Source organism: Vicia villosa, linkage group LG1 (assembly GCF_029867415.1).
Source record: "Vicia villosa cultivar HV-30 ecotype Madison, WI linkage group LG1, Vvil1.0, whole genome shotgun sequence".
NCBI lineage: Eukaryota > Viridiplantae > Streptophyta > Magnoliopsida > Fabales > Fabaceae > Vicia > Vicia villosa.
Genome location: NC_081180.1, coordinates 77,463,925 through 77,487,623, shown reverse-complemented (window position 1 = coordinate 77,487,623; position 23,699 = coordinate 77,463,925). Strand labels below are relative to the sequence as shown.

The window sequence follows — 23,699 nt, the reverse complement described above, 5'->3', positions numbered from 1 at the left end:
TTGATGTGCGGTACTTGTGTCTGTTTAGCTCCTTGGACACTCCCACTTGGGCGTGGGTGTGGCAGCTTTGACCATGTTGTATACTGCCCTGGATGTTGCTACACAGCCGGAGACGAAATAGTTGGCTGGTTATCTTAGTCTTTTGCATGTATATTTTAATTTGTTTATTTTTTTATGTATTTTTTTATGTATTTATTTTTATTTATTTGCAGTGCTGGATATACGAGCACTTCCCTCATTTATGTGATCGGAAGACTCAGCGTGTCGCTGCTGACTCACCGTGTGCGAGGATATGGAAGGCCAAGCAAGCCATTCCTGGAGGTGTCGCTCGACGCACTAATTATGGACGATGTGGTATGGACACCATATGCATCCCACTGCCCTCACTGTCCATTTGATGACGCTTCTCTGTACTCCAGGCATATCACGTGGGAGACCCATGTGACTAGACACTTGCCTGAGAGATGTATACGCCAGTATGGCTTTATTCAGACTATCCCTTGTCCTGTTCCCGTGGCTCCAGCTTGCGGTATCTATAGATGGTTTCAGAGCCACATCATCAGCTCTGCACGTGAGATCAGGGAGAGCTCAACTATTATTCAACATGCTTCTCAGAGCGAGGTGTAAGTTTAAGAGTACGCCTAAGAGGGGGGTGAATTAGGACTTTGAAAATTTATCCGGTTTTAGTGTTGATGGAATTATTCTTCTGGTTTATGGTGAGATTATGAAAGCAATAAAGTGCAAAAAAATAAACGACACAGCGATATATCCTAGTTCCCCTCACAATTCGAGAGTACTCCAGTCCACTTACGCAGTAAGAGATTTCACTAATTGTTAGATATTTGTACAAGCCTAATCCCAAGACTTATCCTACAATCTTCTAACACCCAAAACGCCAAGAACAAACCTCTTGGATTTATCAAGTTTAAATGAGAACAATCCTCTCACTTTCAACTTCTTGCTTCCAACAATCCTGAAAAAAAGGAATACACTTCACACAATCTTAATTCCAACAATCCTGTAAAAATAAGATGTGATACAAACAAGAATTTTTGAATAAATAAATTTGTAGTATATAAATCCTATGAAGGACTTCTTCTCTTTCAATATGGAATTTAATAACAAAATACTCTCTTAAGTGCACAATGATATTTGTGGAATGATATGAAAATTTTCTCAAAAAGCATCTAAATATGAAAGTTCTGTTGAAAATAATGCAGAGAGATTTTATGAGAATTTTGAAAGAGGTTTCTGTAAAATAAAATTTTGAAATTAATTTATATAGTACAAGCAACCATTCAAAAATCATGGCAATGGTTGGAAATTATTACATAAAAAATAATTTAGTTTAAATTGAAATGGTGCCATGAAATGGTTTGGTGAAAAGGTATTTACGTTACAACACTTTTCAAAATAACTTTGGTGCAATGGATTGCATCAAAATTGCAATAGATTGCATGGAGTAAATACACGTGAAAATATAGAAAATAATTTGGATGCAATGGATTGCATGGAAATATATGTGAAAATCACTATTGCAACCGATTGCATGATAAATATTTTTTTTTAAACAAATGCTAAGTAAAAAATGTCATACCCAAGACTTGAACCCAAGACCTTTTAATTCCTTAATACATGTCAATCAACCAACTAAGCTAATTCACAATTCATTGAAAGTATGCATAAGATATATCTAATGGCAAAATAATACTTTTTGACACTTATAAAAACATTTGAAAATAATTTTACCAAGGTTTTATATGAAATTTATAAATGCATGATAAATTTATAAATGCATGATTTTAAAAGGTCGAGCACTAAGATAATATTTGTTAAAGATTTCATATACCTTGAAACTTGATCACAAAGCTTGAATAAAGTCGTGCATCTTTTTCCTTCTTCTTTGATATATGTACATGGTCTTGAGAGTTTTAAAGTTGTCTTCATCAAAACACAATGTTGGAGAAGCTTGACTTCACACGAGGATGGAGACCTAGATTGGTATCTCAATGTATCACTCCCTCGGATCATACCTCTGACCGCTGCTTCTGACATTCTTGGGCCTTCACGTGCTAGGGTTTCTGTTGATCAACCACCACCACCTCCACCACCTGTTGGGGTTCAGGACGCCCGGTTACAGTATATTGCAGTTCATTTAGATAACATCATGGGTTTGGTAAACCCAGATGGTGAGCTCTTTACTAGTTTAGCTAGGTTGGCTGATGTAGCCCGTGGAGGGCCTATGTAGATTTATTTTATTTATATGTATATTTTGTAAAACCAGACATATTATTTATTGCATAATTTTGTTGCGTTTGCATGGTTCAATTCGATGATAAACATAAAAACCTAAGCACTACCAGAAGATTCAGGACGTTTCAGCATCTTCATTATATCGTCAACGGATCTTTGGATCTGAGCATCCAACTCGATCAGACCTTTCGTTATCCTACGGCGAAATGATTTCCACATGACCTTCACATCTTCATCATCCTTCAACTCGATTAGATTGTATTTCACCCTTCCATTTGTATCAATCCAGTCCTCCAAAAACTCGATCTTTGTCACCCTCCTGTTATCCGAATCAGTTAGCAATTCGTTCATCTTTTCTTTCAACCTTGCAAGAGATGTGGTGTCATCTGGAATTTTGAATTCCACTACAGGATTTCTTCCATTGAAATACACTTGCAGACCAATCAGAAACTCAGGAATAGACATTTTCGAAAGATGTATTACTCAACACCACATGTCCCTATTTATACACATGACGGAGAATCCTAGGCCACATAATTATAGGTGCAATCGTAGCCCTTCAAAAGTGTCGGCAAAATTCAGACTGTTTAAAAGAAAAACCCTAAAAATGAAACTACTAGAAATTTCAATATATCATAAATTCCCGGTATCACGTAAATTTGAAAATTACGGTATTCCATAAATTTAGCAGGGGGTGCCGAAAATTTTAGTTGTACCGAAAATTTCAAAATTGTCTACCGTAATATTGGTCCGGACATTGTTTGTGTTTCATTAGGGGCATTTCTGGAATATAAAAAATAGGGGGTGCCATGTATAATTTTAGGGGTGACATATTAAATCCTCCAAAACTAAGCATGGCAACAAAACCCGCCCTCGTGGGTACCCATCCGAATCCGCTCCGAAGTTGACGGGGAAAACCCGCTTGATTGGGTTTGAGTTCGGGTTTGGGATTTCCTCGATTACAAAATATATGGGGATGAGTCGGATAATGGAGACACTAGTACCCACCCCGAACCCGCCCCGTTTATTTCATTATATTATTATTTATATTTGATAATTTATATTATTAAATTTGTGGCTAATATTTTGATAATTTGATTTGTATTTATTATTTAAAGTATTTGAAATGTATGTATGGAATATTTTGAGATTGTTTTATTTTATTATTTATAATGTAATTTAATTTTGTAAAAAATTAAATTTCTATTTAAAAAGTTGATTTTAGTGAATGGATGGTGGCGGGGAGGGGATAGCTGAACCCGTTTGGGACATGTTGGGTTTTAATTATCCATCCTCATTTGGGTTTGAGGCGGGGAACAAGGATTGTTTGGGCATTCGGGTTTGGATTTGGGGGAGGTAAAAATCGTCCCCAACCTGCCCTGTTGTCATGCCTAGTCAAAACTGATAAAAAATCAAATAAAGCGTCCATAACTGAAAAACCAATGAACCGGACTCGTTTTAGATAAATCAAGCGGTGTAGACAATCTTTATTAACAAGTTTTTTTTATTTTACTCAAATTCAAAATTGCAAAAAGAAGAAGAGAATAGAAGATTTATGCTTTGTTGAAAAATTACAAAACTTAAAAATAAAAAGGAAAGATAAAGAGCTTTTAATAAACATCCAAAAAAATTGACTTTGGATCATCTCCACCCATACATCCCTTTTCATCAACCAAAACAAGTGTAATAATAATAAAAAATAATATATAAAAAGAAGAGAGAGAAAATGTTAGAGAAATAGAGACAAACTTGTGAAGGAGATAAATGGAGAGAAATAATAGAAGGAGAGGGTCTGATTTCAAAAAATTTCTTTTAAAACTCTTGAAAATGGTATGTGAGGAAATGTGGATTCCAAATGGTTGTGCAGTCGTAATGATGTCAAGGGAAGTAATTGAAGTTCTTTAGGTTAGTGGAATTAGAGTTGGAGAGCACCTTATACATTACTTATTCACTTTGGAAAATTTTCGAAAATATTTTTAGAATTTTTAAAAATTGGAATTCGAACGCACCCTAAACATAGCAAAGTCAATCTCTAAACCACGCGAAATACAATTAAAAAATAAAGTCTGGAGATTGAAATCTGAATTTACCATGATCAACACAAACTCGAATTTTAGAACCAAGTCAAATACAAATAAAAAGTAAGTTTGGAGATTATAATCCGGAGATTGAAATCTGAACACATTCATTTAAGTTTGCGCGGACAATCTTTCTCTCCCCGTTCCATTACATTTGAAACCAACTTCTCTCAAGATCATAATAGAGTTCTCATTCATCCAAATCTAGCATATTTTCAACCTTGCCCTCAATATCTACTTTTTCTTATTCAAACCAAGCACTTCTTCAACTTCTTCTCATTTTCATCCGAACTAATCACATTCATCTCACACATTAGGTAAGTTTCTTATACTCTTTTTTTTCTGATTCTTGATGCGTGCAACTACTTAATAGCTTAATAGATTATAGTTAAGTTACATTAAGTTACATCCAATATAAATGCAATTCCTACTTAAATTTGGTATGAATACTGGACATTTTAGGGTTAGGGTTGATATTTGATCTTATTTCTGCATGTAATTCGGATTTCAAAATCCAAACCCTCAGTACGGATAACAAAATCTGAATTTCTTTGTTTGTCATTATGTATCTTATTTTTTTTACTTATACATTATTTTCGCTTCTTATATTATCATATGCCTTTTCTTATTTGATTATAGAAAAATGACTGACGAACAACAAGGATACAGACATGGTCGACTGTCCTAACATGCTTTAATGCGTCGAGAGAACTAAATCGGCACGAGTAGTTGGATGAAGGATAGAGAAACACTTAGAAAGGGGGGGTTTGAATAAGTGTAGATTTAAAAACTTGACAGATAAAAATAAATTGCACAGTTATTTTTATCCTGGTTCGTTGTTAACTAAACTACTCCAGTCCACCCCCGCAGAGATGATTTACCTCAACTGAGGATTTAATCCACTAATCGCACGGATTACAATGGTTCTCCACTTAGTCAGCAACTAAGTCTTCCAGAGTCTTCTGATCACACACTGATCACTCCAGGAACAACTGCTTAGATACCCTCTAAGACTTTTCTAGAGTCTACTGATCCACACGATCACTCTAGTTACAACCTGCTTAGATAACTTCTAAGACTTCCTAGAGTATTCTGATCCACACGATCACTCTAGTTCCTTACAACTTAATGTAATCAATTCTAAGAGTATTACAATTGCTTCTTGAAAGCGATAATCACAAACTGTGATATTTCTCTTAACGTTTAAGCTTAATCTCACTAATATATTACAACAGCAATGTAGTGAGCTTTGATGAAGATGAAGATTCTGAGTTTTGATTTGAACAGCGTTTGAGCAAGTTTATTTGAGTTGTTTTTGGTGCAGAATCGTTAACCTTGCTTCTCATCAGAACTTCATATTTATAGGCGTTGGAGAAGATGACCGTTGATTGCATTTAATGCTTTGCGTGTTCCGTACAGCATCGCATTTAATGTTATACGCTTTTGTCAACTACCTCGAGCCTTGTTCACGCTGTGTCTACTGACGTAGCCTAGAATAGCTTTTAACGTTCCTTTTGTCAGTCAGCGTAGCTTGCCACTTGTACTTCCTTCTGATCTGATGTTTGTGAATACAACGTTTGAATATCATCAGAGTCAAACAGCTTGGTGCATAGCATCTTCTGATCTTCTGACCTTGAAGTGCTTCTGAGCGTGATACCATCAGAACTTCAGTGCTTCTGTTCTCATGTTCTTCTGATGCTTCCATAGACCCATGTTCTGATTCTGCTTCGACCATCTTCTGATGTCTTGCCAGACCATGTTCTGATGTTGCATGCTGAACCCTTGAGACAAAGCTTCTGAGCGCTGAATTATGCGTACTCTTTATATATTTCCTGAAAGGGAAATTGCATTGGATTAGAGTACCATATTATCTTAAGCAAAATTCATATTATTGTTATCATCAAAACTAAGATAATTGATCAGAACAAATCTTGTTCTAACAGTTGGAGAATCATCACATGCTTATGAGGGGTCCTTTTCATGTTCCCTTGGTTATTAATGATCCCTACATTATTTGAGACTTCTAAATTTTGAATAGGCCCAACATTTGAATTTGAGGGATTGGTCGAATAGGCGCTTAGGGAACACCTAAGAAATATGCAATTTGACCCATGTGGTGAGCCAATTGTTGATAATTGTGGTTTATGTTTTGAATCAAAGGATTGAACATAGCGTCAATTTGTTGTGTAAGCATATTCACCATATCATGGTTACTTTCATCCATATGTTATCTCATATACAAGAGGGAACTAGTAGTTAAAGATGACATAACTTGAAGGGTGTATCATATCCCTCCTTGTGGTTATGCCATTCAACTAGGATTTCTTATAGCCATTGCATTATCTGCATACATACATGCACTAAATTGTAGGTCTGCCATCATCTCTATTGGCGACCTTAAGGATATTCCCTATTACCTGGAGGTAATGTTAAACTTAAGGTAAAAGAAGGGTTATGGTATCCTATTATTGGTTGTGTGACCCTGGGAGTAGCTGGAACACTTGTTCCTTGTGGTGGTGCAACCCCTAATTTTGGTGATATCGTCGAAACTGATATCTAGCTTATAGTAATTGGCATTTCTCCATCAAATGTTGAAGTTCCTGCATTGCCAATCGTCATATTGTTTGATTGTTCTTCTACATTTGGAGCATTCAGAGGATTGTTCTAAGGAGGAGGATTCTTTAATGTCATAAGAGCCATTTCATTAAGAGTCTTACCACTCCTCAAACGCATACATACTCAACAAATGAAGGCATTTCATGTGTGAAGAACAATATAAACAATTAACAGACTTGATACTTTTCTGAAGAAATTTTTTTTCACAGAAGGGTCTCATTGGGAGTGCCGATTTGTTTATTGGTATTTTTAGCAAACAATCACGAGTTTGGTTCACATAAGAGATTAACTCGAAAAATCTCAAGGAAAATTTATGTAGAAAAATACAATGAAAAGTGTTAGTGATTTAGACTTGAATGTTTGAATGTGTATAACTTGAACGTGAATTCGAAATACAATAAGTTTTGGATAAAGATAATTGATAAAAAACGTGATAAATGTCATTAAAGTAATTACTTTGAATACAAAAGACTTAAAGAAATAAGCAAGAGGACGCAGACTCATATATTTCTCACAAACTATTTCTCTCTGTAACTCATATACTTTAGTTCTATAGAGAGTAATTGATGAATTTTGTGACCTCAATTACATGTATGAGCCTGCATTATATACAACTATAATGATAACAGTCAAAAACTGTTATTTCTATAGGAATCGGCACTTATACCCTTACATGGGATTCAACCACCTTATTTGCTTCCACGCGTCTTCACTGTTTAAAACTGCTGCAAACCATTTATCACGTTAATAACTGCCTTTAAACCTCCTAACACTATTACAAATAACGCTTTTCCTGACAAAGCTTCCATGTCATCCAAAAAAATTGAAGTTTTATTCCAAGGCGCGCCATATATATATATAGGGGTGTTCGCGGGCCGGTTTGGTTCGGTTTTGAGAGAATCCGATGTCCGAACCGATCAAAAATATATGGATTGGTTTGGATTGGATTTGCACATTTTTGGGATAAAGCCCAAACCGAACCAAACCGAAAAACAACGGATTGGTTTGGGTTGGATTGATTGGATACACTATAAACAAATGTGCACAAATATTTTTTAAAAATATCTAATTTACATCAACTAAATTTCAATAATAATATAAAATTCCTAATTTTTTCGTTTCTCCATATAGATTGTGAATGTCACAAATGTAATTTCATTTTTTCTTCTTGAAGTTGAATACTTTATATTAGTTTCTATGATAATTATGATATAAATTATACAAATGAGTTATGGTTGGTTCGGGTAGACGGGTCCGCGGGTAGAGTTTTGAAAATCCGATGCCCGGACCAATTAACATCGGGTTTCATTGGTTTGGTTCGGTTTTTGCCCGAACTAAAAAAATGTCCGAACCAAACACTATGTTTGGTTTGGATTCCGGTTTGGTTCCGATTTGCCCGAACCAATGAACACCCCTATATGCCCTATATATATATATATATATATATATATATATATATATATATATATATATATATATATATATATATATATAGGGCATATCATATGAGAATGTCTTCTTTATATGAGAATGTGAGAATGAATCAGAACCATTAGATTTTAAAATGAATGGTGGAGATTATGTGTGAATATTTTATTATCTCTCCTCCATTATTAAAATAAACCGAGATTAAAAAGGCGCTAGTTTTAGTAAATAATAAAAGTGCAGAAACTGTGGTTCGAACTCATGCCATAATAAACCTTTACCTTGGTGTTTTAAAAACCGAGGTGTTAAGTTATTACTTTTCATGACGTCCTTCGTTACCTCGATTCTTTTGCCGAGGTAAAATGCATTTTGGGTCCGACGTTAGAAGCGCTTTTTGTAGTAGTGTAACTGCCTCTGTCGAGAGTTTATAATTAACTTATATAGCATTGTCGGGACATCCTTAGTTTCATTGGTCTTAGACTAGAAAATACGCTAAGTACACATCATATGATGAACGTGTCGAATTTGACCATTAATCGAAGATTTGATTCATGTGAGCCTTTTCAAGATTCTGGACATGTTTTGAAGATAGAGTGATTATAATCTTATGAATTTGTTCCTGAGGCTCTTCTAAAACTAAGACTAACAAGTTAGTCGAACCATTTTGGTTGACGTGACTATTGTATCGAAGGTTTAGTCTCTTCATACTTAGATATCTTTTGAATGTGGTTACCCTCCTTTTTTGTTGAATCATTTAGCTAGATTTTCAGGCTAACAATAAGCAAGCAAGTTCAGACACTAATACCCTCAGAAGAAATTAATAACTGCAAATAAAGTAAGAAATCAAATGTTCGTTATTCTATAAACCCTAGGAAAGGGAGCAGAAGCAAAAGATAATGATGAACTTTATCTCAAAGAAGATGGAAGATTAATCAAACATGTATGACTTCTATCAATAAACGAAATCATATTAGACTTTATCAAATGTCAAACAAATACGCTCACGAAGAAAATGACAAAGGAAGAATAAAGGACTCTCTTGCAGGTCACAAATGGCAGAAAAAGGCCAAAATGGTGCTTTAGAAGCATTTTATACCTTATCCATCCACCAAGGATTGTATGATTCCTACGCGCTACCAATGATTGAGATCTCTTTGAAAAACGGTTCAAAACACTTGAGTGTTCTAAGAAAGAGGAAACACCATCATTGACTAGATTAAGGACACACATCATTTGCTACCAGCGAAACATTATCCATTACAAGAAAGACATTTGATGCACCTGTTACCAAGGACGATGACGTCCCATCAAAGGTTGTTACATCCTCGGATCCAGAGGTTGAACAAAGGAATGTATTACAAACCTCGTCCTATAGAGTAGAAACATGGATTTATTGGACAATTGTTTCGGGCAGTCCACAAGGCCTAATAACTAAATAAGAGGGGCAAAACACAGAACAAATAATCTCCTTTTTCCCTATGAGCAGACAATTTTATGCACGAGAATTTTGTTAGCCGTCCAGATCAATCTGACGGTGGCTGATTGTTATTAACACTTTCTATTGTTAATCGCTCCCATTTAAAAAGGAAAGCGCGTCATTTCTCATATATTTAAATTCATTCTCATTCATACACCTACTTTTCATTCTTATATTAACTTAAATGTTGGAGTGTTAACCTTCTAAATTAATTCCCTCTCCACCTCATTGAAATCTCTCAAAACCATTGCAACAAGCTCTATATATTTGGTCAACTCTGGTTTCACTGCGAAAATTAGAATAAATGTATGAGGAAAAGATCGATTAGCATGTTCATCTAACCATAACCATACGTTTTAAAAACTTTTTTTTTATTGACTAATTTTTTTATGAAACGTAAGCTTTAATATATACTCCAAATGGAGGTCTTGCCGGTGGTGTGCTATATAATCAATTGACAATTGAAACTTCAACCAAATGTTAAATATTAGTAATTCAAAGATAAAATATTTCAAAGTTGTAGTTATAAAAATGGTATCATATAAGCAAGAAGTTGACTTTTGCTCTTGTATTGTAGGTACATCTCTTCATCAAAAAGATTCCATAATCAGATAATAACAAGTTGACAAAAACACCAAAACCAGACACTGATCTGTGAAACTTGTCACATTTTTTTTAGCGTTGACTAACTAATTGCTTGAATGCATTGTTCCATTTTTATGGTAGGTTTGGTTTCATAATATATTCCTTCTTTCTTTTACCACTATCTGGTTTAGGGGTTGGTAAGAGGGAAGAAGCTTTATATATATATATATATATATATATATATATATATATATATATATATATATATATATATATATATATATATATATATATATATATATATATATATATATATATATATATATATATATATATATATATATATATATATATATATATATATATTATTGTATGAGGAGAAAAAAATTAACATGGAAATAAACAGAATAAGTAAGGGAAATGAAATTAATTAGGGTAACAAATTCCAAATGATTAACAAGTAATCTTGTTCTGATTATTCCTATGTTTAGAAAGAATGAATAAAATCTCCTAGTACTTCATGATAATTTCTTATGTCCATAATACAACAAACTTTACAAATTTAAATATGCAAAAATTACTAATAATAAGAGATCTGCAGCCCAATATATAGCACACAACATGAACAAGCATATGCACCTAATATTCAGGTAGATCTTGGATGAATCCCAATCCAGAAGGAGATATCAAACTTCCCAAAATTCCATATGGAGAATCGGAAAATTTATAAACCGGTCGAGATGAATTGTTTGGGCTAAAGAAATCATATGAAGTTGGAGTGAATAATGGCATCTCAGCAAATTTCATCATATTATTAGGGCTTTGTTCATCATCAATATTGCTATTCACACCTCCCTTATCAACTGAGCTAGTTGTTGAAGTAGTTTCATGATCACCATCAAGCTGTTTGTAGTTGATACTATTGTTGTTTGATCCATCTGACAAAGATGAATCAAAATTCTCAGAAACTTCTTGCTGACGTGGCAGTGCTTGATTGGTAGTTGTCATGCCTGTAAGTCTTTGAACAAGAGCCATGAAATCTTGTGCTTTCGTATGAATAATCTTTGGTGATTGAGTGTATATGATGATGGGAACCCTTTGCTGTTTGTGTGATGAATTAGGCTTGCGAATCATCAAAGGAGTAGGACGTGGACCATTGATGTTTACCTTTTGTTGATCATAATTAAAACCATGCAATTTTGAAATAGGTTTCATTTTGGTGTTCAGCAACACAATATAATTGCAACAAATTGAAAGATGTGTGTATGAAAAAGAAAGGTGATGTTTGCTAAAAGAAGAAAGATAAAGGAGAGACTTTTGGTGAATAGGGAAGAGATGGTTGGTAACATATATAGGCTGAGATTGACACATAACTTTTTGGCCAACAATGCTGACCGTTGACACTTGAACTACAACTATCTATTTAAAAATTGAAAAATATGTAGTTGATGAGTTGTGTTTTTTGATTTGACCGCTTGAGATTTTGAAACTTTTTACGAATAGTTAATTAATTTTACTTCGTTACTTTTCTTGAAATAGAATTTACTTGGAAGATGCGTACTATAACGTACATGAAAGATGTTGATTTATCACAAAATTAGAAAACAACTGAAGTGCTGAAGAAGATTTTTAAGGAGCTAGGGTGAGTCTTGGAATTGTGGTTGATCCTAATGTTCTAGTTATATTTCACTCAATACAAGAACTTGTGAGACTTTAAACACATCTCATCAGACACACTTTTATTAGATTTGGTGTATGGATATAAATGATAGACGATATCACGAGAAACGTCTAATAATTTTTGGATAGACTCTAATGATATTTTATAATTTTAGAATTGTAATTCGATTTAACATAATTTTACAAAATCGACTGAAGGTGGTGATTGTTCTAACTTATAACCATATGTTCAAACAAAATTTGGATCATTCTATGTCTTTTCTCCCATGTTTTTGCCATCACTAGTGCAAAAATGACAATACAATTTATAAATTTACACCCATTATACTAAAAACGGGTGTAAATAAGACATAAGATGGCAAATTTGTAAATAAAGTCTCATTTTTAGTATTAACAAGTAATCATGGACACCCTATTTTTAAAAAATGGGTGTAAATTAAAAAAAAAATATTATAATCAAGTGTTTATTACTCCTTTTTTTTTCAATAACGGGCGTAAATAGGAAAAGGAAAATAAATTTAATTTCTGTAAAATAGTAAAAGTTAATATTTGTATTTCTCTTCCTCCTTTCATTGAACCCTAATCACCATTTTTATGCTCTTAATTTTCACCGTGTCAACTCCAAATGTTTCAAACCTCAATTCCACATCCACCATGAATCATTCTTCCCAACCCGAAACACCACCACCCTCTGATTCCATCACCTCGTCACAACCCGAACCGCCACCACCGTCTGATTCTCTTCATCTTCGACTCGGAGCCACCAACCACCATCGTGTAACAAAAAACGACACCGTTTCGATCAATGGTTAAGGGTTTGCACAGCCAAGACCTCCCCGCCGATGTAGCACATGTCGTCGATCAGCTAGAGCGCCACTGCTTGGCTCCCGATGGATCTCTCATCTCCAAGCCTCTCTACAACGATCTACAACTCGTAATACTCTCTCAATGCTCTCTATGTGTTTGTTGAATTTCCTCACATAATTGGAAAATGGGTGCTTCATTTTATCATTAAAAACTCGACCCATTTTGTTAAATGTCCAATAAATTGAATAAAAGTTTGGTGGGTACTGAAATGTGCTGTTTGATTTGCAGGCTAGAGAGGAAATGTGCAGGGAACGACTTCGATATCTCGAAGCCATGGTATGTGAATGTTATCTTGTGTTTGGGTTACAGATTGGATTTAAACCATATGCCTTGTTTGATTGTAATGTAAATAATGAATTAAATTCACATAGGCCACTGCATCAAGAACATTTCAACAACTTCATTCATGTTCATTCACTTCTTTAAGCATATTTTGTTTGGGTTACAGATTGGATTTAAACCATCTGCACTGTCACTTCAATCTAAACCAATTGTACACTTACTTTCATTGAAATTATTCTGTTTGGAAGAAGTGTGTGATGAAGTATTGAAATGAGGTCTTGGTACGGTGGGTCAAACTTTCGGTCGTATACACATATGGCAGGTTTGAACATGTTCTTTGAGTATTTCCGACTTATTTTTTTGAATTGGAGTTCAACTCAATGCAATTTAGGAATCTTACATTTCCCTTTTGAATTCTCAATCAGGGATTGGACGATAGGGTGGTCCCGCCATCAATGATGGAATACATAGAAAGGGTGTTACCAGAAGCTGTAACTCACAAGCTTCCTAATGAGGGTCACTTCTCCTATTACTTTTTCTGTGATGAATGCCATAAGAAGATATTCTCCACTCTTTTTGGAACTCCTCAAGGTCCGCTTGAACGACAAGAGGAAACTGCATTTGAGAAAAACATGGAAGATGCTTTACAAGTATCTGATTCTGATTTCTGATATGGAATGATGTGAAACTGATGGTATACACGAGTTTGGTTTGGATGTAAATAACACAGGCGGCCCCTATAGGCAACACAGTAAAGCTTCAAAGGATAGAGTTTTCAGTATTCAGAAGGATTCTTAAGTTTTGAGCCACAAAAGCTTTTGGAGATATAGGTAAAAGTGTGCCACCTACATTGTATTTACTAACCTTCCACTGTCCGAAATCAAACTGTATCTTAACTGCATTATCGGATTTAGAATGTTCATCCGATTGACCGTTAACTCAGCTGCAAAACCATGCCTGTTACTTAGTGTCTACCACTTTATCTGTTAATACATTTGATGCAGGCGAAGCGTTTGCCATGATGATGGCATCTTTTGTTGCTCTTGTAGAGGTGACTTCTTTTTTAAGATATTCTCTTTTAAATTATGTTTTTCCTCTACTGCTGGATTTTGTTTTTGTTTTGGAAAAATCTTGGAAGATTTTTAAACCTAGATATCAGTTGTAATTAGTGGTTCTTTTTTATAGTATAAAATTGTGTATAGTAACTGATACAATTTGTAATTTGCAGCAGATAACAAAGCTTTAGAGGATGCTATCGCTGCCATTGACAAAATTGCAATGCCAATTGATGTTCAAGATAGTAAGTTTTATTATTCATTTCAAGATTGGTACTTTTTTGTTACAATACCCTCCTAGTAATTGCTTAACCCTGTCAATTTTGTATTACACCGATATTCGGCCACTCTATTCTTCTCCTCCAGCATGTTAATTGCAGACTGCTTCTTTCTCTGAGGTGCAGCCACTTTATCAGCAACAGCTTTTGAAGGATCAAGAACAGTTAACAATTCCTCAGCACGATCTTCAAGTTCTAAGTCTCCATGAACTCTTGCAAAATTTCCAAGAGCCTGCCAAAACTCAACTCCAACTTCAATTGGCATCCTCTCAATGAACTCCTTGGCTTCACTCAACTGACCAGAACATCCCAGAACATTAACAACCCCCAAATAGTGCTCTTTGCTTGGCACAATTCCATACTCCTTCAACTTCCCCTCCAAATTTCGATCTTCTAACGAAATCATGAACCCTTTTCCCTAACTCAAGTGACTTAGAATCCTCACATAATTTCAAGAGGGAAATGTAAACACTATAATCAGCAAAAACACCTTGACCCATGAGTTCCAAAACTTGATTGAGGTTACCCTCTTGAAGCAAACGCGGCAAGTCTGCATTTTGAGGTTGATTAAGGCTTGGGTGATGGTTCAATTTAGGTTGGATGGAAGGATTAGTGATACGCAAAGGTGGGGTTTTTCTGTGAGTGGAACGAGAGTTGTTGGTTCCGTTTGGGAGAGGGTGAAGAGCATAGGTGCAGAATGGTGTGGAAGAAGATGCAGTTTGGTTTGTGAAGTTTAGAGAAGCGATTGATTAGTTTTGCCATGGTAATGAACACTATTTTCCGGTCTGCCATGCTCCATTAGTTTTGCAATATACAAACGTAGTCCGCACTATTCCGGTCGGCCATGCTACATTAGTTTTGCCATATACAAACGTAGTCTTAATTTCAATTCAAAAAAATATAACATTGAATATATTGTAGCTTTTGTTCAACTTACAACGGAACTTTATATATCAAATTATGTCGTCCTAATATTTGTTTAGAATTCTGTTTCTATTCCAATTGTTAATTTTGAGATGCAACTCTTTCTTGGCTCGAATATTCACATTTTTTTTCTTCTCATAGGTATGAAGGTGAATGGGTTCGAAACGACCCAGAGGGTCATGGTGTTGTTGAAGTTGAAATACCAGTTATACTGTTCCTGGATCCAAGTATGCATCTCTGAAGTCTTGCAAATGGACGATACGAAATCCCCTATTATGAGAGGAAATCATGGATTGAGGAATTTGGAGAAAAGCCGTAAGTTCAATTATAGATTCTTGCTCTAGACATCACACATGCTGCATTGTATCTTTTTCGCTTCTCTCTGATACATTGTAAAATACTGTTAAATTTCTGTTAAACTATAATTTGAGTTTGAAGATAAGATTATACCCGAGAAAGTAGTTTCAATTAAAGAGAGTATACTCGAGAAAGTAGTGAATGTTTTGTGTGGTAAGAGGTTGTTGTTGTTGGAGATAAGATTATAGTGAGTGAGTGAAACTATGGCTTCTTCTTCAGCATCTATTTTCAAATCATCATCTCTTGTTCTAGATAAGTCTGAATGGCTGAAGGGACAAACTCTCATCCGTCAGCCTTCTTTTATGTCTGTTGCTAGATGCTGAATATGTCAAATCCTTCTGCCATTAATAAAACTTTGCAGGCAAATCCTTCTGCCATTATGTCACATGGGACGGTTATTGGCCCTGCATATATATAGTGTTTCTTAATGCACTACTTTTAGGTGATATTTGACTAACAAGATACTTGGAGAAAATTGTGGTTTTGTGTAATATTTTGTTTAAGTTTATGAATTTTCATGTCAGATTTCTTATTTAACTATATGTTAAATGGAAAAGATCTACATAGTTAAGTCATTGACATTATGAGCTATTGTTTCAGGTCAAAGATGATATTCCTGCGTGCTTAAAGATTGTGATTCATTCATCCTATATAAAAATTTCATTATGAGCTATTGTTATCGTAATCAGTACTTGATGCCAGTTTTCACCACATACAATATCTAGATATAGCAGACAAAAAGCAAACGGTTCAATATTTTCAACCTTTATCATTTTGTAGTTTATGTATATAGTGTAACTTATATGGTATTGTTTACAATGGAGAATTGTACTTCAACAGGTACTAGTTTTACATCATATTGATATGGTGTCTTGTTTTTTTTAGCTTCTTTTGCTGTTGATTCAACTGATCTCGTTCAACTGATTCCAACAGACAAGTCACATTCTCAAAGAAGGTTAACAATGTAAATTCTGAAAAGGTTTGAAAAAAAGAGAAGTGAATTAATGAACTTTGAGTATGTTTTATGTGATTGTTGCAGTTCTGTTGCATCATTCACTATGTGAGAAATAATAAGCTTAATTCTAAGTGAAGTGTTAATCTTTCAAGATTTTTATTATTGCAAATTTGCAATGCATTTCAGGTTTTGTGAACTATGTAGAAAAAGATGCAGCTATCTAGCAAGAAGAGGATAAGGACATAGAAATGTTGCCAAAACAAAAGCCAAAGAAGAAGAAGAAGAAGAAGAAGAAGAAGAAAACTTATATATGAAGAAAGTGTTATGACTTAGTTAAAATATAATTTTTATGTGTATGATTTTATAGTACTTGAAATATTATGACTGCACATGATTTTGTATACTTTTTGGTTAATATTAAAAATATTTTGACTTAGTTAAAATATGATTTTTATGTGTATGATTTTATAGTATTTGCAATATTATGACTGAAAATGAAATATAACTAAATAGTGTATATGAAATAGGGTGTAAATAGATATAATTGTTCATTCATAAATGGCGTATTTACACCCGATTTTTACTAAAATAGGGGTAATTAAGAATATATTTACACCCGATTTTTATTAAAATAGGGTGTAATTAAAACATAATTAAGCTCAATTACACCCGATTTTTATTAAAATAGGGTGTAATTAAAACGTAATTAAGCCCAATTACATCCGATTTTTATTAAAACAGGGTGTAATTAAACGTAATTAAGCTCATTTACACCCGATTTTTATTAAAACAGGGTGTAATTAAAACGTAATTACGCCCAATTACACCCGATTTTTATTAAAACAAGGTGTAATTAAAAACGTAATTACGCCCAATTACACCCGATTTTTATTAAAACAGGGTGTAATTAAAAACGTAATTACGCCCAATTACACCCGATTTTTGTTAAAAATAACGGGTGTAAATTCGTTAGACATTTCTCACCCTGTGGATATACACCCGATTTTTATTAAAAATAATGGGTGTAAATTTAATAAAAAACGGGTGTAAATTAACATTTTTGTACTAGTGCATGCATTAATATCACCCATTGATCTGTAATTTTTTCCTCTCTTTTGCCCTCTTATTTTTTCTTTATGTGACAATTAACTATAATTGGATTAGAAAAAGGATGAAGAGTGAACCAAAATAGCATGAGAGAGAATCTAAATTCTCTAAATTTGTTCAGGCTATATCTCATTTGATGTGGGGCTCTGTGAGACTCTTAGTTGTTCAAGTTCACAACCACAATTTACCTGATAAATTAGAAGGCCATTCTTTTGTTGGTCCTCTAAGTTTAGATGAGAGACAACATGTTGTTGATTTGACAAAACGCCATGGTCCACTTAGACACATACTGCATTCATTACAAGAGAGGAATCCAAAGAATGTTATTCAAATCACACAAATATAGAAACACAAGAGTAAATTACAAAAAGAGACTAAAGGTCATATAACTGGGATACAACATATATTTAAGATGATGAGTGATACAAATTATGTTTACATGAGTAGAAAAAGAGATGACACAAATGTTGCGAGAGATATTTTTTTGACGCACCCAGATTCAGTGAATTTGTTGTATATTTTCTTAATGTATTGATTATGGACATCACATACAAAACAAACATGCACTGACAATGTTTGTTTGAAATTGTTGGTATGACTTCAATTGAGTTGACATTTTTTCGTGGCATAAGCCTATATGGAATTAGAATAGAGGGAGACTTTTGTTGGGTACTTGGTAAGATGAAACAATTGTTTAGTAATGAATGGACTAAACCACAAGTGATTATGACTGATAGAGATCTCGCTTTGATGAAAGCAAATGAAATTGTGCTTCTAAGTATGATCAATTTTCTTTATCGATATCACATCAATAAAAATGTTCAAGCAAGATGAAAACAATATGTTGTGAATTATATGCAAGAGGCGATTGACACTCTATAGATGGAAATTGTATGGGCTAGAGATGAGGCGGAGTATCATCAACAGTTGCAACAACTTGAGCAAGCCTGCGTTGACTATGTTGGATTCATTAGTTACACGTTAAAGACACTTAGTGGATTCCTAATAGGCATATATTTGTGGGAGCATGGATCAATCAAGTGCTACATTTTGGCAACACCACAACTACCATGTACATGCTTTTAATAGTTTAGTTTTATTTTTGTAGTTTACCTTATTTGATTTTTTTCATTTTATGATTGAGTCTGCTCATTTAAAATTAACGTAAATGTTGGAGAATAATATAGTAAATTGTGCGAATGTTAGGAGGCTATGAACAACAACTTGAAGTTACAATTAGGCAACGTTAGAGATTCTTTTCAAAAGAGACTTTATGAGGTTAAGCATGCACAAACTAGCTCATTTTATAGGAATCTGCATGGATCAGTATCAATAGTTTCTCTAAGAAGAATTGCTAAAGAGTTCTTTAGGGATGATTATATGGTTACCAACACCCAAATCTATTAGTGTACTCCTAGAACAACATGTGGATTACCTTGTGCTTGTGATTTAGGAAGATAAAAACTAGGTGGTGATCTGATACTTATATATGATGTTCGTATCCACTGGGAAATTGAGCATGGAAGTCCATTAAGAGGTTGACATGGATGATGGATAATAGGTGCACATGTCAACTAAAATAGAAGCATTGTGGAGAGGCTTCAAATCATTAGATGTTGTAAGAAAAAGAGCATTAAAAAATAGAGTGTGTGAAATTTCTTACCCCACCATGACTTTAATGTGCCCACAAACTTAGTAAATAAAAACCAAATTAGAAGTTAAGAAGAAAAGGAAATAACTAGTGAAGTATGATATTTATCAAGATGCTTCATATCATGAGCATGTTGACCAAACATACTCTAATTTTCAAATATCGTCAAAGAGGCCATGCACACAACATCGTGTGAGATGCAAGCTAGACCTATTGAATGAACCACATCGAGCACGCTGGTATGGTATCCAATCCACTCAATATCAATATCAAGTGTGTTGCAATAGAGAGGTGGATGTGGTATATAATGCCTAAATCCAAACTCACGTATACACATGTCAAGTACGAAACCACTATGCCACCCCATTTCAAAACCCTCATGTACAAACATATAACATCAAAGGCTATATCATGTATATGACCCTCAAATGAATGTCATATGATATCAAGGAAATTCAAGTCGTCCAATAAGCTCATAACCTTATCGTCCTTTCCCCCCTTTGCTTATACACCCATATCATCGCCCGTGGTAGTCAACTATCACTTGTCGCACTCTTAGACTCTACTTTCTTACCAATAGTCGGAAAATACTCATGAATCCAACATTGTTAAAACAAAAATATTATCAACTAAAATAAATGAAATTAAATATAACTAAATAATTGTTAGTTCCATGATTTTGGGTCGGCAATAATTTTTCAAAAACATGGTTCTTAACATATGTCGAGCAAGATGTCGTAACATATTAACTAATACTAATACAACAAAATTCGAGCTTATATGAAAGACAAATATTCTAACATATGTCATGACATCCTGAACCAGAACATCAGTACAAGTTGTTTTAAATCTTGACAGATTAAATTTGATTTTATGATATTTCTTTTAATATATCTCAATAATGTTCACAGGTCAAGAAGATTTAAATCTAGAAATTTAGAATCAAATCACTTCACAATTAAAGTTTCTAATATTGGTTGATTGAACTAATTAGAAAACTTAAATATTTGTTCCAAGATTCAAAAAGGGAGCTCTGCAGATTTAGTGCAGTTTCTAGCCTATGGATTAAGTAAAGATTAGAGCAAAGGTTGCAAAGCCTATGGACTGCCTAAACATTATTTAAAGAGAATCCTAACCTAATGGAAAATCAGCTGAAAAATTACAAATTAGGGGAAGTCTTAGGTCTGCTATTTTGAGAGTCTCTTGTGCTTCAAGTCTCCCACATATCTTTTGATACTGTGTGGCAGACTGTATGTTGCTTGATTACTTCCCAAGTTGTTTGTTCTCACTCAAAAGCCTTTAGGTAATGAGTTGAGTATTGTCCTCACTCTTTAAGCTTTTAAGCATAGAGTTGAGTGTTGTTCTTGATCAAAGCTTTTAAGCAAGATCAAGTTTTTTTCTTAGTTGAAGCTGGAAAGCAAGACTAAGTTTATTTTATTGGAAGTGTAGTCTTCCCTTGTCACTTGTTTATGAGTTGTTTATTTGAAAGTGTGACATTCCTTTTTAGTTCTTTAGGTTGCAGGGTATATGTGAGTGTATTTTATCACTACGGTGATTTGAACTGGGATGGCGATTTCTCTAGTCTAGATGTCGACTTCTAGGCAGAAGTAGCATTGGATAGTGATTATGAGATAAGTTTAAAATTAGGGGGTTTAGCTTTGAACTAATACTGCTGATAATGGACTTCCTTCCTGGCTTGGTAGCCCCCAGATTAGGTGTTGTTTGCACTGAACTGGGTTAACAATTCCTCTCTGTTATTTACCATTTTGCATTTGTTTTCTGCATATATTTCTGGTTGGTAAATATGAGATTTGTTAGAAGATGATGTTAAGACATCTGTCCTGACATTGTTGTTTGTGTTGAGACATCAATTTTAACTTGTAAGTTGTGCTGGTTGTTACTCTGTGATCCATCTGCGTGCTAAAGTTACAAATAAATGTTATTATTCTGTATCAGAATCAGATACCATAACATATGTCTTGATGTCATGGTCTAATGTTGGAACATCAGTATTAACATGTTGTATCTGCCACTGTACCATATAATTTAAATAATAATAAATAAAAATAAAGAAACTAAATAAAAATAAATACTTTTAGTAGGGTGGCATATCCACTTACTTGCAGGTAAACATGGAAGCATTCCCCAAATATCTGTATAATGTGACTAATACGGTTGCACCCCAACTATATCTGCCAGAAGCTGACAGGTTCCTAAATAGTTGCAAATATCTTTTCTTTACAAGAGTAAAAGTCTTGTCGAAAAAAATAGTGCAACCAACCAGTATCATCATTTAGGCTTTGGCAGTACATTTAAATCGATCATCAGCTCGATAACGCACAAATAAATTGTGCATCCACTCCAGTTTATAGTATGGACCCCTGCAAGCACGAACCTCTCATGTTGTCTCCTCTATACTCACCCAAACAACTCAACATCATAAGCAACAACACCTTCTCCAATCATACCTAATAGGGGTCCCAAAAATCACCTAAGGTCGGAAGGTGAAGCAGAAAAGAAACATCGCCCAATGTAAGGGTTATCTCACCAAATGGCATATGAAAGGACGATGTCTCTAGTTGTCATCTCTCTAGAAATGCTTATAGTAGATTTCGGTAAATCCTACTCAAATTGCTTCTCTAAAGCGAAGATAAAGCAGAGTCATCCAACCAATCATGCATAATTGGTGGGAAATATACTAGATTCCACTTTATCAACTTACTTCCATGCTCAACCATCTTTAGTTCTTTCTTTGCACCTCTTTACTGAAAACAATTTAACAAATCAAAAATTTAAATTATAAACGATAATTAAAATTAAAGATTATTCAACATAAAGTGTTTGAGATTTACTTACCTCGTTGTACCATAAATGACGAGCAAAATATTGATGCTCGTACCGTACAAGAAGGGACATGTTGTATGGCCAATTTGGATACTAAAATGTCTGTTTGTCAGGTGCACCTACGTACTCTTCCTATACATCTGATACTAGTAGCGCTCCTCGTGCTATGCCCCTATGAGGAATAATTCTATTGGCATGTCCTCAGCATATCAGACTAATAAAAAACAATTTTTTCATCAAGTTTGCAACAAAATACCAAATGACTTTAACACAACAAGACATTTGGTGGCCAAAAAGAAAAAACATGTCCGAAGAACTTACTCAAAAAACTTTCGAGATGTTAGTTTGGAAGACTTCTGATGTTGTTATGTGGACTGGATAACTTGGAAGACTTTCAGCGTTGTTATGTGGACCAAATAATTTGAAGGTAAGACTTTAGGTCAGAGTTTTAAAAATTGGACTGAACTGGCCGGTCGGACCCGTCGGACCGGGAACCGGAGGGGTCACCGGTCTGGTCTGATTGTAGGATCGGATATGCTATTGAACCTGTGAGAACCGGTCAAAACTGGAAAAAAACCGATGAACCGGCGGTTTTAAGAAAACCGGTCGTTCAAATCCATGATGTTTTTTTCCGCACAAAACGACGTCGTTTTCATGATATTTTTTTGAAAATAAAATTAAAATATAATTAGATTTTATTCAAACCTTATTTGAAACAACTTTTCTCCTGTTTGCAATTGGACCTGATTTAAAATTTATTTAAATTTATATTTTGTATTATTTTATTGTGAGTGATGATTATATTTAGAATTTAAAATGTAAAGAATAAACATTTGAAATTATGATATTTTAAAATTTTGTAGGTGTTATGATATTTTCTAGAGATTGAGTCGTCTGGTTCGACCGATTTAATAAATATATAATATTACGAAACTAGTTTATTCAACCGAGTTATCTGATTTAATCTGCTTTAGTCATGCGATTCTATCGATAACTCAGTGGTTCAACTAATGAATTAGTGATCAAATACCTTCACCGGTTTAATAACCAGTCCAATATTTAAAATACTCTATTAGATGATGTTTTGTGGACCACATAAGATAAAGATAAGAGTTTCGGTGATGTTTCACATACTTAATAACTAAGATAAGAGTCTCGGTATACAAAATTTTCACAAAAATTCTTTTAGAGAATTTTTTTTATTGACCCGCCTATGGGGAAAACCCCCAGCGAAAATCCAAAAATACCCCTACTTCGGAAATAAA

At 34.2% G+C, this 23,699-nt stretch overlaps 4 protein-coding genes across 4 annotated transcripts; 1 reads left to right on the top strand and 3 right to left on the bottom strand.

The window, feature by feature from the left end:
• Positions 1-2,349: 2,349 nt before the first annotated feature.
• Positions 2,350-2,718, bottom strand: LOC131646478 (uncharacterized). The gene has a single exon (XM_058916509.1). It carries the CDS (start codon positions 2,716-2,718, stop codon positions 2,350-2,352), a length of 369 nt encoding a protein of 122 aa, XP_058772492.1.
• Positions 2,719-10,840: 8,122 nt separating this feature from the next.
• On the bottom strand, positions 10,841-11,795 carry LOC131610048 (VQ motif-containing protein 8, chloroplastic-like). Its single transcript, XM_058881912.1, has one exon. The coding sequence runs from the start codon at positions 11,647-11,649 to the stop codon at positions 11,074-11,076; it is 576 nt and encodes a 191-aa protein (XP_058737895.1). The 5' UTR covers positions 11,650-11,795; the 3' UTR covers positions 10,841-11,073.
• A 938-nt stretch (positions 11,796-12,733) lies between these two features.
• LOC131610039 (AUGMIN subunit 4-like) lies at positions 12,734-14,250 on the top strand. Its single transcript, XM_058881900.1, has 4 exons — positions 12,734-13,048; positions 13,210-13,257; positions 13,430-13,585; positions 13,689-14,250. The coding sequence occupies exons 1-3, from the start codon at positions 12,920-12,922 to the stop codon at positions 13,535-13,537; spliced, it is 285 nt and encodes a 94-aa protein (XP_058737883.1). The 5' UTR covers positions 12,734-12,919; the 3' UTR covers positions 13,538-13,585; positions 13,689-14,250.
• A 365-nt stretch (positions 14,251-14,615) lies between these two features.
• Positions 14,616-15,002, bottom strand: LOC131646468 (pentatricopeptide repeat-containing protein At2g15690, mitochondrial-like). Its single transcript, XM_058916498.1, has one exon. It carries the CDS (start codon positions 15,000-15,002, stop codon positions 14,616-14,618), a length of 387 nt encoding a protein of 128 aa, XP_058772481.1.
• Positions 15,003-23,699: the final 8,697 nt, after the last annotated feature.